At 46.3% G+C, this 17,678-nt stretch overlaps 1 protein-coding gene across 1 annotated transcript in view; it reads right to left on the bottom strand.

Annotated features, from left to right (window-relative positions):
- Window positions 1-3,355: 3,355 nt before the first annotated feature.
- ahr1 (aryl hydrocarbon receptor 1 alpha) overlaps window positions 3,356-17,678 on the bottom strand; it is a gene marked incomplete at its 5' end in the record, with an annotated part of 89,515 nt that continues 75,192 nt past the window's right edge. Inside the window, 4 exon segments of the mRNA NM_001123686.1 lie at window positions 3,356-3,525; window positions 6,167-7,412; window positions 7,656-8,159; window positions 12,865-13,006. Coding sequence (NP_001117158.1) covers window positions 3,358-3,525; window positions 6,167-7,412; window positions 7,656-8,159; window positions 12,865-13,006 — 2,060 coding nt within the window. The 3' untranslated portion in view covers window positions 3,356-3,357.

The following is a 17,678-nucleotide window of genomic DNA, read 5'->3' as shown; positions in this document are numbered from 1 at the left end:
AGGGCAAGTCTGTCTGTCTCCTCAAACATCTGTCTGTCCCACTTAGGTATAGAAGTACTGGAGACAGCGTCCAAGATGGACGCCCGTTGTTTTCAACGTAATCAACTCACGTTCGCATACGCCGTTTCGTGGTCGTTGACATCTTTTTTTACCGGGACTACTATGCTTGTGCACTAGCACTGATTAGACAGCAGTATCGTGCGAACATGATCCGGGAACTCTGCCAGCTGGGCTCATGACATCAGAGCATGAATATAAAATGTCAATATCTTCAGCTGAGTGATAAAAAAAAATATCGGCCTCAGCAACTAATATTTGAATAATTCAATGGATTTTTTTGGTGCACAAAGGTGATGACTAAAGTGTTTTATTATGAATTTTGGAATTTGACTTCTCTATGGGGCCGTTGATGGGAATTGTCTTTCTGGGCCGTGCTTCAGTTGAAATGCAATACCGAAGCTGTCCTCTGGGAATTCGAAAGCATGCTTCCAGACTGGAACCCTGGCGCCTTGGTTTGTCCCCTACAAGTCTGTCTGTCTGTCCCTAAATGTCTGTCTGACCATCTGTCTCATAACTGTCTGTCCCCTCAATGTCTGTCTGTTCCCTAAATGTCTGTCTGTCCCCCACAAGTCTATCTGTCTGTGTTAAAAAATCAACACCTTTAAGTTCATAGTGTACATTACAGAACCAATCAGAAATAATTGTTAAATTAACACTTTTCAAAGAGACACAAAACAATATGAGCACAAACATACTATGATTAAGATGGACTGTGATTGCACAAATCCTTTATTTCCAGGATCAAATAGTATATTTTAACATTTGAACTGCTTTTATTTGTATTTTGTTTTACATCTACAATAACTTTGTGTGTTAGAATATCAAATTAAATTCAACGTGATAAAAAAAGAACAATGACACCATTGTATCTTTAAACATAAAACATTAAAATCTGGGATGTGTCTCCAGTATGTCACCACTATGGCACAATATTCTTTTGAGTAAAAGTCACAAAAAGCTCTCCAAACATGACTTTGAAATAAAACACAGAACTGTAGGTACTGTAGTCATATAATATTGAATCCCAAATTATTTTCTACAAGACTACTTTTTGTGCTAGAGAAAAATTGCTTGTAAGGACCAGTGCTTTTAAAGTAGTGCTTGCAACAAATGTCATAAAAATTACCTTACTATTTACACAACAGTTTTTTTTAAAGCAGTTTTTGTTGTTATTGATTGTCACCTTGCTTTTTTATTTTTTACATATATCTCCTGGTTGATTTAAATAAATCTATTTCGTATAAGAAATGTCTGTATACAAAAAAAGACAAACAAACAAATACAAAGAGAGAGGCAAGTCTGTAAATGCGTTTGTTAGTGACATTTATGTAATAAGTTACATCCCAAATGGCAACCCATTCCCTATATAGTGCACTACTTTTGACCAAGTTCCATAGGGCTCTGGTTAAAAGTATAGCACTATGTAGAGAATATAGTGCCATTTAGGACGGAGAAAATTCTAACGCTACCAATATTAATAAAAATTATTTTCCAGCACTTTTTAATAACGAAATACTGCAAATAGGATATTTTTACAACTCTTTTACAATATACACAACACATTCAACATTGCAACTTTTCAATACAGAATCTCTTTAAAATACTTGTCCTCTCATTTGGTTTTTGTATCAATGCTCATGAGTCTGCGTATGACCAAGTCAAACCTCATGGAATAGGTCTTCAGTGTGATACATCAGTGGTTCTCAAACCTCTGCTGGGGACCCGCACCTGTTCCACGCTTTTGATCTATTCTAAAGCTAGCCCAGCCGATTCAACTCGTCAACTAATCATCAAGCCCTTGACTAGGTGAATCAGGTGAGTTAGTTCAAGGCTACAGCAGAATTGTGAATCTTCTGAGAGGTTTGAGAACCACTGTGATAGATGACCATGATGGAATCACTTAGGGCCCTGTAAGAGAGGAGGCCCACTGAAACGACCTTTCTCGTCACGTCAGAAACTGCCGTTCCCGTTCCTCTGCCTCTTAGCATCGAATACAGTTTGTTTAGCTCAATTTCATTTCAATTCAGGAAATCAACTTGAATCCAAATGTATATTTTTCTCAAAGCTTTTCAATGAGGAATGATGGATCTGGAATTAGTTTGTTTACTTCTGAATTTAGTGAATTTAAGCTATCTACTGCTGTATTCCGGAACTTAATTTACTGAGTGATTTCACACTGTAGCCAGTCAAGAAAAGAAGAAAATGCTTCGGTTGATTTGAGTGCCATTTAAATAAATACACAACATCATTGTACTGGTAACGTAAACTTCTTCCAGGCTAAAATGCAGCATGGAAATAAACAAACACCAAAATGGTCATCCCTTCCTCCGATCTGCTCTCCCTCTTCATATTTAGATACCATTTGACCACAATGTGGGATCTGTTTCACATATTCAATCATATTCAATAACATGTAAGAGGACAACCTAAATACTATTTTACCAACACGTAGATCACCAAAACCAAAATGATAGGCCTGAATCAATTCCGCTTCCTCTCTATGGGCAGACGACGCAACAAAACATAAACACACAGAACAGAACATTTGTAATCTACCTCACAATCATTTCAGACATCCAGCTCCTTCAATCAATCAATATGTCTCATCATTCTTCATAAGGAATATTCATCTCCATATCAATCCTTCTCCATCCGTTCCATACCCACATTCACTTTCCCTCCTTTAACAAGTTATACTGTACTGAAGCGCAGTACTGTAGCTCTGACAGTGGTCAAAAATTTCCCTTCTCACAGTCTTGTTAATAATCTTTGTCGGAAACTGTATTTTGTACACCCATAAAGAAAAACAATGAAATTCACAGTGGTGAAGAAATTGCCGCTCTCTCAACCAACCATACCCTTCATAAAAAAATGTGTAACAACATGAGAAGATGCATTTGGTTTCCCCTGAGCTGTGTGCCAGTGGGGAAACTACTGTCAGAGTGCAGAGAGACACTATCCTGAGCTCTTTCCCGGAGTCCTGAGTCCGTCGTACACAAATGAAATGGAGAGAATGTTACATAGAAAGTCCTAACATCCACGGTTCGGTTTAATTCTTCTTCTTTTGCTTCTCCTCCTCTCTGTTTATTTTTGTTATGCCCCCTGACAAAATGGTCCAATGGTCTCTCTTTGCACTGATACACACACACACACACACACACACACACACACACACACACACACACACACACACACACACACACACACACACACACACACACACACACACACACACACACACACACACACACACACACACACACACACACCCGTCCTCCCCCTCCCCTGTCCCCCCTCTCAGAGGTAGAAGCCTGTAGTCTGTGGGTCTGGGAGGGTGGGCAGGGTCTGTAGGGCGTCAAGCTGGGGGTGGAGACTGTCGCTGGCTGTCTGGCCGTTCACATTGGGCAGTAGACAGCTCCCTGTGTAAGCCACGTTGGTGTCGTTGAGGATGCAGCCGCTCTCCATCTAAACACAGAACGACATTAAAATATCACTGGAGCTGTACGCATATGATAGGACACAACCTCGCCCTTCTCCCCCCCCAAAAAAATCAAACTAACTCTAATCACTACACTGGGCTCTGTTCTGTGACATGTTGAGGTCATTGACACTAATCACGTAACCTTTCACCGCAGTGGGCTGAATCAGGGTCACACAGAGTGTTTCTTGGTAGTCTTTAACCAGTCTACTTTGAAACAGAAGTATAAACCTCACATACATGGTTATGGGCTTAAAAAAAGAAGACACCTTTATCATGTCAGATATAGTTAAAAGGTATTTCATTTTGAGTTTGCATCCTAAAATTACACTTTATATACATTACAGAAGACATAAAAACAGATTTTCTGTGGGTTTTTAGAAATAATGTTTATTATGAAATTATGAAAAATATGAATAACATTCGACCCATGAGGACACTAGGTCATTTGACTGCAGGAAAGGACTACTGCAGGTCAGGTCAGCCAGAGAGCAGAGTGGTGCAGAGCGGGCACACACACACACACTCTGGGCAGTGGACAGCAGTGGATGGGTGGACAGGACAGCAGAGCTAACTGTAGCTTGTAGTAATTGCTAATACACTAGCTAACTACAAAAAGTAGCATATCCGCCAAACCATCAGAGTACTGACACTGGTACACACACTGAGCTCCACTCTCTATACTCCATAGGTGTGAGTATGTACTTTGTGGCTTCCCTGTATGAGGGAATCCCCTGTGTGTGGGGACAGAGTGTCTGTTGTGACAGCTCCTACCATCGGCCTAATTGTAATCCTGCTTAGTGGGCCCTAAATGGATTAGCTAGGCATCATCCATGTAGAAATCCTAATAGGGCCACCTTATATAGGCCCCCCATAGGGGCAGGCCAGCAGGACACTGAGCACCTGCAGCAGGACAAACCCAGCCAGGTTAAGGTAGGCCAAACTCAACTAATCTCTAATGCTACTCAATCCCAAATCACAGCAACACCCCCGGGGGTAAACAGCACCCCCTGTGGTGGGATAAGACACCACACATGTAGGCACGCACCCATGCGCATACACACATCATTGCCACACATTCGTCTGCCCCTCTATGTATTAGGTAATGACGATGGGCAAATTGTAGGTCAGGACAGCTCATGCTTGACTGGCCAGCTTGGCTCTATGTTCCTCTGGGGCGTGGTCGCTGACCCTGAAGGAAAATACAGGAAAGGCGGAGTGGGATGGGGGCATGAATTGCCGCCGGTCCGGTTAGCGGTCGCTGCCTGGGAGCTATAGCTCTCACTGTGGGACTCAACCTTGTTCTATTCATTACAGTTCTTCACCATCGGCTCTTCTCTCTCTCTCTCAACAAAGAGACCAACCAACTCTATCGTTCGTTACCCTTCATGGTTTTTGAAACATTAATTCAGCACAACAACAAACAACAAGGAGAGAAAGATGGTGTCCAGCATACAGAATGGACTGTGTGCTGTACTAATGAGCGGAGTTCTATAGTCCAGTTTGTCTTGCCCTGAGGCCTTGTTTTGACTGACTGGGCCCCTTGTGTCCCTCCCTGACAAGACTACTGTACTGTATAAAAAGTTACAAATGCACAGAGGCACGCGTGGGACCTAATCTCATCTTCGTCGCCAAATGTACGGAGGCTTGTTGTGCAATTAAACTGAACGTCTTTACTTCAGATCAACATGTTAGCAACTGGTTCAAACTTGTGTGACACTCACATATCCGTGCATGCACACCGCGCGTGATACACTCTTAAAGCAACATCATTCAATACTCAACTGAGCTGGAACCCTACATTACTGAACACAACATATACTATACCGTGCTTCTACACCTGCATTGCTTGCTGTTTGAGATATCAGCTGATGTAAGAAGGGCTATATAAATACATTTGATTTGATTTGATACTGTAACTGTACAGTACTCTAATGTACGCAACACCATGAAGCAGCAGTCATGGAAGTGGAATAGCCTGCTGTTCTCTCTAACGCCTACACTAGTTCTCTTCCAGTGCCCTGCTCTGAAGTCATGCTTACATTATCAGCTTTGAACAGATCGTAAGGTGGTCCTACAGACCAGAGCTGCTTCCTTCACAATCACATTGCGGTAGGATCAGACCAGGCATTCAGGTCAAGGCTATGTTGTGCTACCTGCAAGGAAACAACCCTGGTTGGAGAGGGTATTCCTACTGCAGTCGATGCTCAAGTTGACAGAATCACTTCAACAGTTGACTTAACTGTGGCGCAATCCTCAAAGATCAACCCCACTCCATGGGAGACCTACTTTCCTCTCCATTAATAGATTCTCCACCGCCGTGACCCTTGCTCTCCACTCATCTGTTGACATTTCATGTTTGTTCACATCAATTTATCTTACATTGAACTGTAAAGCAGCAGCCAAAACAAGCCCGAGGCTGGGCTTCCCATGCTATATCAGTGCCTTTACAGAGAACCATCGCTTTCATGACATAGAAATAGCGCTCCTAATGCTGGGGTGTCAGTGACCATTAACAAGACAGTCCCACAAACATACAGTCATAGAAATTCACCAAATATTACACAAGAAAAGACATTAGGTTTATTATCTATCTATGAGCATCTTGCTTTATTCTTTGACTCTTACCTTGCAGTTAGTGGCATCTTGGGAAGCGGGGCTATTCAAAATGCCGTAGGCGTCCAGAGAAGGCGTGGTGTGGTGAGGCTGTGATAGCCCCAGGATGTAATCTAAGGAGTTCTGTGTGGTGGGGTACTGGCGGTGAAAGTAGGTGGATGGGACCTGTGGATAATGTTGTTTGTGATGCTCCAGATGGTCTGAAGGGGTAGCAGTCACCCCTCCTTGTCCTTGGTAGTGACCTGTGCCCCCTACCGTACCCCAGTTCATGACCATGTCCACGGTAGTCGAAGCACCCATACCGTAATCCGCGCGAGTGACCTCACCTCCTGTAGCGTGTGAGAGGGTGTCCGCGCGCCCGTTGGTATAGGAGACGGTGCAGGCTCCGTTAGCTCCATTAGCTGTCAGTCCCAACTGGTCGTCGTAGCCGTACCTCTGCCAATCGGGATCAGGGTGCACGCCATTGTGAGTGACACTGCTGTTGCTAGTAGCCTTCTGCTGTCTGAAATGGCACTGAGACTGAAGCTGGACCTGTAGGTGCTGGTTCTGCTGCTGCCACTGGCTCTGAAGATGGATGATGTTCTGGTGCTGGTGGTGTTTGAGCTGCCCGGCCCCTTGAGGCCCCAGCTGGGATGTCTTACCGTTGACCAGGGGGTGAATGCTGTGGCAGTGGTCGTCCAGCCCTGCATGCATATGCTGCTGCTGGGGAAGCCAGTGACCATTATGGACCACGCTTAGTGAGTTTGTGTGCTGCAGTGTGTCTGGCTGGCTTGGCGTGGGGACGTCCGTTTGTGTCGGGGGCCAGGGGTATTTTGCCAGAACGGGCTTTACTAAGTTGAGGTGCTGCTGCATCTGCTGGGAGAGCTGCAATATGGGTGGCTGCTTTGGTAGTCTGTGAGGGGGTAATGTGGGTTGGGGGACAGGAGGGTTAGTAGCCTGGGGGTGGAGGGTAGAGATATGTATAATGGGGGTGGCTTGGTTATAAGAGTTAGGGATAAGGGTAGAATTAAGGATAGGGCCAGGGGGATGGGTTGTGGTTGGTGGTATGGACACGTGACTGTCCCGACCCTGGTCCTCCTCGGTCTTGTTCTCCAGCGAGTCTTGGATGTAGGAGAGGATCTCGTTGTTGGTGAGCAGGTCGTTGAGCGAGGGGATGTAGTCTGGATCCATCTCCACTCTGATCATCCTCTCATCCAGCAGCAGTAGCTCCAGATCCTCTGCGTTCAGACCCAGGTTCTCCAGAGCAGAGAACAGCTCGCTGATATGAAGACATTTATTTTATTCGACAAATTCAAAATACATATAGACTTTCCTCAGCCATGGGAGTACAACAATGCATACATAAAAAAATATTGGAATTAATAACAGAAGGGCAAAAGAATGGAAAGCGTAGGCAAGACTGGCTGTACATTGGGCAGTCCAAAGGGACTTTACACTCAATTCAATTGGAAAATACTTATATATAATATTATATACACAATACATACAAATATAAAATCACCTGTTAGAGCATGTCTCGTCCCCCTCCAGAGATAGTGAGTCCAGGGTGGCGAGCAGTGGGTCGAAGCTGGATGGAGGCTCCCCGTTGGGGCCAGTAGAGGTGGTGGTGACACCGTTTGGCAAGGCGCTCCAGCTCTTTCCCACACCCCCACCCAGAGGGCCACCGCTATAGCCTCCACTGCTCTGCCCTTCCCCCTCGCGTCGCTCACTAAACAGACTACTGTGGAAGGACATCTTGGGCTCGACGGCTGGTTGGCACACGTACACGGACTCATCCTGCCTCATCAATGCCCCAAGCAGGGAGCTGGGGTCCAGTCCACCGTGATCCTTCGACAAGTTCTTGTCCAGCTTGCCCTTCTTGGACTTGGTCTTGCCTTTAGTCTGGAGTGAGTCGGTGAGGCCGTGGATGGGGTAGCTACTCTGGTAGAGAAGGGCCTCGCCCGTGGCGAAGGTGAAGGGGAGGTGCATGGAACGCTTCCTCAGGTGCTCTCCTCCCTCCTCTTCCCTGGGTACGAGAGGATGGAGAGAACCAATCAGAACACACTCTTTCTGTTTAGGATAAAACTCCAGCAAAGTTAAGGTTTTGTGTCCTTAAAGTTGGTAGCAGCTTCATTTTAACAGTGTGCAGCAGCGGTTCCCAAACTAGGGGTCGTGACCCATGTTGGGTTGCCTGATATGAAAATGGTGTTGTGGGACAATTTTCAAAATCCTGGTAAAGAAAACAAAAAAAAACACATATCTTCTTTGTCTCTCAAAATCATTGTAATGTGGTTAACTTTAAAAATCGAAATGAAAACGATTCAAATCTAAAAGTTAAAATTCAACGACAGAGCGCCCTTAGATCGTGGGAAAAGGCTGCTCTTGACGGTTGCACTTGAATCATTTCCACGGTGAATGGCTAAGCCTGCTACGCTATGAAACCACACACTATTGCAGAGACTGACATTACCGGCTGCAATTGATATGGGGAAAACAATGTGTGGGGAGACACAGAAACTCACATCAATACCTTTGTCAGATAACACTGAAACTAAGAATAGCAAGCAATCAAGAGGAAACTGACTGAACGACTGAATAACTCCCCACCTTATGCTCTCCAAATAGATGTTAGCTGTGCGGGCCGAGATGGCCATGCATTGACTTTGGTTCGCTGCATGTCGGGGGATGCTATTCAGGAGGGGATATTGTTGTCTCACGAATGGGACGTGGACGTTCAATGTGCTGAAAAACAGATTCCATGGGATCGAATGGTGGGCTTTTGCACAGAAGGGCTCCATCTATCATGGGACGGTGGGCAGGCCTCTGCACTTTAGTTATGAATGTGTCTCCCTCTGACAAATGGACGCATTTTATGATACACCTATCAGGAATCAAGGTAAGACCCAGATGCAGACTGTCGAAGTAACAAGCAGAAGACAGGCAGAGGTACAGGTCGGCGGACAGGCTCAGGGTCAGGCAGAGTGGTCAGGCAGGCGTGCTCAGAGACAGGACAGGGAAGGGTCAAGACCGGGAGGAATAGCAAAAGAGAATAGAAGCAGGAGTACGGGAAAACACGCTGGTTGACTTGAAAAACATACAAGACGAACTGGCCCAGAGAGACAGAAAACACAGGGATATATACACCAGGGATAATAAGCGACACCTGAAGGGGATGGAGACAATCACAAGACAGGTGAAACAGATCAGGGCGTGACAGTACCCCCCCCCCCCCTATCCCCCCGTCAAGGGACGCCACCTGGCATTCCACCTGGGCGGATACCTGGTTGACTGGGGTGCCGGCGGTGAAAGTCGGAAATGAGGGCCGGGTCCAAGATGTCTTTAGCGGGAACCCAGCACCTCTCCTCTGGGCCATAACCCTCTCAGTCAACCAGGTACTGGAAACCCCTGCCCTGTGGTCAAACCCTCAGGAGGCGTCTCACCGTGTACGCTGGCTGGCCATCGATGACACAGGGGGAGGGATGGGCCTACAAACAGAAAACAAGGGGCAGTCAGACATGGTTTTGACTCTAGACACAGAAAAGGTAGGAAAAATACGGAGGGTACAGGGCAACAGAGGACGATGATCTTGGAGCGGGGGGGACAGGTCTCGGCTTCCGAGGGTGTAGCTGCGGCCCTATAGCGACATGCCAGTGCCTCAGACTTGACCTTCTTGGATGCAGGTCGGTGCTGCAGAAGCGAAGTGGCCTGGGCTTTACTGAACCCCTCCCGGAGGTCCTGGTACTCTGCGGAGCTGGTGGAGAGGTCTGGGGCAATTTCCAAGCCCCCGGGAAGACGTTCCATGGCAGGCAGACTTGACTTTAGGCAATGAGTGTGGCAGTACAGGCTCCAGTCCATGATTGCACCAGTAGCCCAGTCAATGGAGGGATTGTGTCGCTGGAGCCAAGATAATCTCAATAGTATGGGAACCTGCGGAGACTCAACCAGCAGGAATATGGTCGTCTCGCTGTGGTTCCCTGACACTCGTAGGTTGACGGGGGGGGGGGGGTCTGGTGGGTGACCCGGCCTATAGAGCGCCCATCCAGACCTCTAACACCCATGCGAATGGAGAGGGGTTGACGTCGGTCCTGGAGTCGATGAGTACCTGGAGAGAGTTGAACTGGTCACCCCACAGCAGGGTGGCATGGAGAGGGGGGCAAGTAAGGGGAGAAGAACAATTATCTTTAAGACCCACCAGACTACTCACTCCAACGAATGAGCTGGGTCTCTTGAAGGGACAGGTAGACACAATGACCGACAGTATCGCAATGCAGACAACTCTGGCTGTTAAATCTGCGTGCGCGTTTGGCTGAAGGCAGCCTAGCCCTGCCGAGCTGCATCAGCTTGGGAAGAGGTAAATCGGCATCTCCTGAGGCCCTTGAAGGGACTCGGGTAAGCTCGGATCCTCTTGGGGACGTAGACGCCAGGGACTTCCGGAGTTTATCAGCTGCAAGGTGGGATCCCTAAGTGAGCAATTGGGACCGCAATCAGACCTCTTCTCCCTTCTACGTTCAAGCTCATCCTTTACCTCTTCTGATAATCCATGCAGGATGTGTCGAACAGCGCTTCTGGGATCCAGGTACCCTCCGCTGCTAGCGTGCAGAACTCCGCCGCATAGTCTGCCACACTGAGGGTGTCCTGCCGAAGCTGGAGTAACTTCCGGGCAGCCTCTCTCCCGGACACGGAGCCTCGAACACCTTTCTCGAACACCTTTCTCACCTCCGCCCTCTCGGCCCAGGCGAGTGCCCTCTCGGACATCAGCGTAATAATGTACGCTATCTTCGAGCGGTCCGAGGGGAACAAAGAAGGCTGCAGCTCGAAAATGAGGGAGCACTGGGAGAGAAAGGCCCGGCAGGTTCTGGAATCTCCATCATAGCGCTCCGGGGGAGGTAAGCGGGGTTCTCGGGGAGCCGGGGTAGGCTGTACAAACTCACCACTAATAGGGAAAAAGTTACTGGGTGGTTGGGGGTTCTCAGAGGTGGCAAGCTGCCTATGAGCTAACTCCCTGATTTGCTCCATAGTAGCCTTAAACCCCTGGTCGTGGTGTTCCGTCAGGGAATGAAGCCCTTCCAAAAGGTCCTGTAGTAGCTCCTCATGCCTCCCAATGGTGGCTCCCTGCAGGGAGCCAGCGTGGCGAAGCTGGTCCAAGTCTGCTGGGTCTGTCATGGCCAGTTCGTACTATCAGGAATCAAAGTAAGACCCAGATGCAGACTGTCAAAGTAACAATATTTAATGTTCCAACAGAGGCAAGCAGAAGACAGGTCAAGGCAGGCAGAGGTCGGTAATCCAGAGGGAGGCAGAGGTACAGGTCGGCCGGCAGGCTCAGAGTCGGGGACAGGCAGAGTGGTCAGGCAGGCGGGCTCAGAGACAGGACAGGCAAGGGTCAAGACCAGGAGGAATAGCAAAAGAGAGTAGAAGCAGGAGTGCGGGAAAACACGCTGGTTGACTTGAAAAACAAACAAGACGAGCTGGCCCAGAGAGACAGGAAACACAGGGATATATACACCAGGGATAATAAGCGACACCTGGAGGGGGTGGAGACAATCACAAGACTAGGGTGTGACAATACCCACTGAGCTATATTGAATACACCGAGAGCAACTGGCGGCAAAAGAGCTGAGCGTAGAACATTGTAAACTACATTGCGCACACCTGTTCACAAAACTATTTGGGGATATGGGATCAGAGCATGACAATATTGTATTTCACACCGAAGCTTGGTGGTTATTGAGGGGGAGTGTTGGAAAGATGTTTTCGAATTGAGAGAGGAACTGTTGTCATTCGCAATGGATTTAAATTACAAACTTTGTTGACTTTCTGTGTAATGAAAAGAAAATGTGTCTCCTTGCCTATGTAACAGACATATTTGGGGAACTGAACGAATTGAACACAAGCATGCAGGGGAAATACAAACAAAGTGAACGAATCAGCGAAATCTGTGTTTCATCCTGGTTCAGTTGACATGCCGGGAAGTGAAATTGAACAGCTGATCGAGCTGCCATGTGACTGAAAGCTGGAGACAATGCATTCGCAAGTCACAATGGAGAAGTTTTGGTTCTTGACTCAAAGGGAATACAATGCAGTCTCCCTCAGAGCATTAAAACTCATGGTACGCTGATTCAGTGCTCTCATCTGCATTAAAAGTATATGCATATCATCTGCATATCGATCCAGGTTGGATGTGACAGGAGATGCGGTACACACTGTTGACCACGCCCCCTGACTTTGAGACGCTCCGACACAACATGGATCAAGAGCACCAATCTCATTAGTGGTGGTGAGATAAGATACATTATTTAAATGATTGACTGTCAAAGCCCCACATTAAAAAAGTAAACATTTCCTGTGAATTACATTTTTTTTCTTCATATAGTTGGCGTCGTGAGAATTTTATTAATGTGATGAAATCCAATCTACTGTCCTCCCTCTTACTAACTGGGAACAAGAGCAGGACGAGGCATAGCTTACCAAAACACTAGGGACTACTATGGACTACTATGGACGACTATATGGACAAAAGCCCCTAACACTATGGACTAAAGAGCTCTGACTGTTTAGGATTACATATTACATTCACCTTATTGAAATACTTCATACAAACAGACACAGCAAAATCTCCAGTGCTAAATCAACTCTAGTGTTACATTTAACACTCAGAAAAGTGTTTAGGGTTAAAAATGGATTCAAAACATCATTGGGTTATGGAGAGGGGGAGAGGCTAAAGCTGCACTTACACCAGGGGCCTCTGGGTGGCGATAATGTAGTCAGGCTTGCCGTTCTTGTAGACCAGTCTGGCGTTGGCTTGGACCCACCTCCAGCGGTTATCCTTAGTGAGCAGTCTGAACACCGTCAGCCCGCTCTCTCCTGTCTTGATCACTGGAATCACATAAGACACTGAGTCAGGGGGATGTATCAGAACCAATGATTGTATGGTCATAACTGAACATAGGCTATTATGCACATAGGCAACAGTGCATATGTGCACCCATGCATGGAACCAATCCCTACACACTCATGACGCTTACAAAAGCAAGTCTGACGAAATATGCTGTTTGCATGGGAGTGTACATACACCTATGCACGCAGTACCATCACACCTCTAAATGTACACGCACGCACGCACACACGCGCACACACGCACACACACACACACACACACACACACACACACACACACACACACACACACACACACACACACACACACACACACACACACACACACACACACACCTCGATCCTTCACCCATTTGACCTATTGTTGGCTTTGCAAGGCGTGTTGTGGAGTAGAGCACGTCTCAACTGTGCAGCTTTCCGGAGTAGGTTCATTGTGGTGAATGGACGCAGGTGTGAGGCACTATAGACCCATTGTTCTAAAGAGAGGCGTGCAGTAAAGAGATTTGCAGACACTGCAGATTTACACCCAATGTGTTCCCCTGCAGTAAAACTGAAACTTGTGTCACTTTCAGTGGACACTGGTGGACTTTGGATCTTTATTCCATTCCTGATATGGATATGTGGCCCCAGTTCACCACTCTGCTCTGTTCACCGGTACTCTGCTCTACTCTGCTCTGCTCTACTCTGGGTTTTGCACAATCTCCTCCATAATCTGGATTATGTGTAAACATATTCTCCACTCGAACCAACCACGTGTCACACAGAGACACATAGACGGGTTGGTTGTTTAGCAACAAAAACGTTGAGTGTGCAACTATGGGGCAAAACAGACGGGGTCGGCTTGTAAACTATATTTGGTTTCCAAATGTTAATTGAAAACATTAATTAATTTGCACAATGAGCACCTGTTTCTCAAATACATCATTAGAGTTGCTGGTTAGCTTGCTAGTGAATTTTTGCCATATTAGAATTGACATGAAATCTGTCAAAACACCTCATAACAAGACATGGTATCAACAACAAGATAAAACTAGCGGAAACAAGCCACCTACGGTTCCCCACAAGGCAGCTTTAAGCCATTGTTGCTAGTTATCTGACCGCTCATAATCATAAAAATGCACGGCTTCCGGCCACATCGATGCGCGGGCATCATTTCTGTGACGTTTGTCGGCCAACGCCGTCTATATGGTTTGTCCCAATAATCCCTCCTCCCTCCTGAAGTGTGCACTGGTTCACTACTCTCAACAAATGTAAAAGCATTGGATTGGTGTAGGCATGGGCTAGAGGGAGTTTAATATACCAGTCATTTCTTTTCAAATCCATGAAGGGAAGTGAACACGTGTACACTTTGGGAGAAAGGAGAGACTATTAGGACACAACCAGAGATTTCCACTAACTCTCTGACAGTTTGCCAATCAAAGCTCAGCCTACATGTCTTTTAGACACACCGACCTACTACCCTGGACTACTTTCTAAAAGCAATGAAAGGTTGTGAGTCAAAAGTTTGAAAAGGCAGCATATATTGTACTGAAATAACTATCTGTCCAACAATGAATACTGGATTTTTTGTTGTTGATATTAATAACATCATGCTTGTCTTTGCACTCACTAGATTATTTTAACACTTTCATTAGGCTAATTGTCCCCTCGGGCATTTAAACTCAAGAGTCAGAAAGTTGGGGGAGTGATATTGACCAATAACAATAATATGAATAACATCAGGCTTGTCTTTGAGCTCACTAGCATATTTTAACACTTTCATTAGGAAAATTGTCCCCTCCAGTCAGTATTTAAACTCAGAGTCAGAGAGCTCGATACTATAAACTCAGAGAGATGGAAGGGGAAGTGATATTGTAAACATCAACCACTGAGCTGTAAAGAGCAGTATGGAATGTGTGAAGAGCAGTGATGCTGATGCTTAATGTTCCATGGTTAGAACAGGGTCATTGTGTTTACATGCTACTGTAAGTAGGACACTATTACCGCTGAACGATTGTTCTCTCTCTCTCTCGCTCTCTGTCAGCAAACAACAGAGGAGAGTGTGTGGTGTCAGTCTGCCTCTTAGATAATATTTCTAACCCACATGTAGTTAGCTTACTGCACATAAATATAATTAGATGTAGTACTAATATATATATTTTTTAGCTTTATTTAACTAGGCAAGTCAGTTAAGAACAAATTCTTATTTTCAATGACGTCCTAGGAACAGTGGGTGAAATGCCTTGTTCAGGGGTAGAACGACAGACTTTTATCTTGTCTGCTCGGGGATGCGATCTTGCAGCATTTCGGTTACAAGTCCAATGCTCTAACCACTAGGCTACCTGCCGCCCCAGAAATATATATTACATAAGTATGTGGACACCCATTCAAATGAGTGGATTTGGCATTTTCAGCCACACCCATTGCTGAGAGGTGTATAAAATCGAACACATAGCCATGCAATCTCCATATACAAACATTTGCAGTAGAATGTTCCGTACTGAAGAGCTCAGTGACTTTCAACATGGCACTGTCATAGGATGCCACCTTTCCAAGTCAGTTCGTCAAATTTCTGCCCTGCTTGAGCTGCCCCGGTCAACTGTAAGTGCTGCTATTGTGAAGTGGAAAGGTCTAGGGACAACAACGGCTCAGCCGCAAAGTGGTAGGCCACCCAAGCTGATGGGACTGATGGGACTGGCGTAAAAATCATCTGTCCTCGGTTGCAACACTCACTACCGAGTTCCAAACGGCCTCTGGAAGCAACTTCAGCACAAGAACTGTTCGTCGGGAGCTTCATGAAATGGGTTTCCATGGCCGAGCAGCCGCACACAAGCCTAAGATCACCGTGCGCAATGCCAAGCGTTGGCTGGAGTGTTGTAAAGCTCACTGCCATTGGACACCGGAGCTGCAAAATCTGGACCCCTACAAATCAGCCGGGCTAGACAATCTGGATCCTCTCTTTATAAAATGATCTGCCGAAATTGTTGCAACCCCTATTACTAGCCTGTTCAACCTCTCTTTCGTATCGTCTGAGATCCCCAAAGATTGGAAAGCTGCCACGGTCATCCCCCTCTTCAAAAGGGAGAGACACTCTAGACCCAAACTGCTACAGACCTATATCTATCCTACCCTGCCTTTCTAAGGTCTTCAAAAGCCAAGTTAACAAACAGATCACCGACCATTTCGAATCCCAGCCAAACCTTCTCCGCTATGCAATCTGGCTTCCGAGCTGGTCATGGGTGCACCTCAGCCATGGTCAAGGTCCTAAACGATATCATAACTGACATCGATAAGAGACAATACTGTGCAGCCGTATTCATCGACCTGGCCAAGGCCTTCGTCTCTGTCAATCACCACATTGTTATCGGCAGACTCAACAGCCTTGGTTTCTCAAATGACTGCCTCGCCTGGTTCACCAACTACTTCTCTGATAGAGTTCAGTGTGTCAAATCGGAGGGCCTGTTGTCTGGACCTCTGGCAGTCTCTATGGGGGTGCCACAGGGTTCAATTCTCGGGCCGACTCTCTTCTCTGTATACATCAATGAAGTCGCTCTTGCTCTTGATTCTCTGATCCACCTCTACGCAGACGACACCATTCTGTATACTTCTGGCCCTTCTTTGGACACTGCTAACTAACCTCCAGACAAGCTCAATGCCATACAACTCTCCTTCCGTGGCCTCCAACTGCTCTTAAATGTAAGTACAACTAAATGCATGCTCTTCAACCGATCGCTGCCTGCACCTGCCTGCCCGTCCAGCATCACTACTCTGGACGGTTCTGGCTTAGAATATGTGGACAACTACAAATACCTAGGTGTCTGGTTAGACTGTAAACTCGCCTTCTAAACCCACACTAAGCATCTCCAATCCAAAATGAAATCTAGAATCGGCTACCTATTTCGCAACAAAGCATCCTTCACTCATGCTGCCAAACATACCCTCGTAAAACTGACCATCCTACCGATCCTCGACTTCGGCGATGTCATTTACAAAATAGCCTCCAACACCCTACTCAACAAATTGGATGCAGTCTATCACAGTGCCATCCGTTTTGTCACCAAAGCCACATATACTACCCACCACTGCAACCTGTATGCTCTCGTTGGCTGGCCCTCGCTTCATACTCGTCGCCAAACCCACTAGCTCCAGGTCATCTACAAGTCGTTGCTAGGTAAAGCCCCACCTTATCTCAGTTCACTGGTCACCATAGCAGCACCCAGCCGCAGTACGTGCTCCAGCAGGTATATTTCACTGGTCACCCCCAAAGCCAATTCCTCCTTTGGCCGCCTTTCCTTCCAGTTCTCTGCTGCCAATGCCTGGAACGAACTGCAAAAATCGCTGAAGCTGGATACTCATCTCCCTCACTAACTTCAAGCACCAGCTGTCAGAGCAGCTCACAGATCATTGCACATGTACATAGCCCATCTGTAAATAGCCCATCCAACTACTGTATCCCCATACTGTATTCATTTATTTACCTTGCTCCTTTGCACCCCAGTATCTCTACTTGCACATTCATCTTCTGCACATCTATCATTCCAGTGTTTAATTGCTATATCGTAATTACCTCGCCACTATAGCCTATTTTATTGCCTTACCGCCCTTATCTTACCTCATTTGCACACACTGTATATATACTTATTATTATTATTATTATATATTTTTTTTCTAC

The sequence above is a fragment of the Salmo salar genome, chromosome 16, assembly GCF_965601325.2.
Source record: "Salmo salar chromosome 16, fSalSal1, whole genome shotgun sequence".
In the NCBI taxonomy this organism is placed as follows: Eukaryota; Metazoa; Chordata; class Actinopteri; order Salmoniformes; family Salmonidae; genus Salmo; species Salmo salar.
This window is presented reverse-complemented; position numbering and strand designations above follow the sequence as displayed.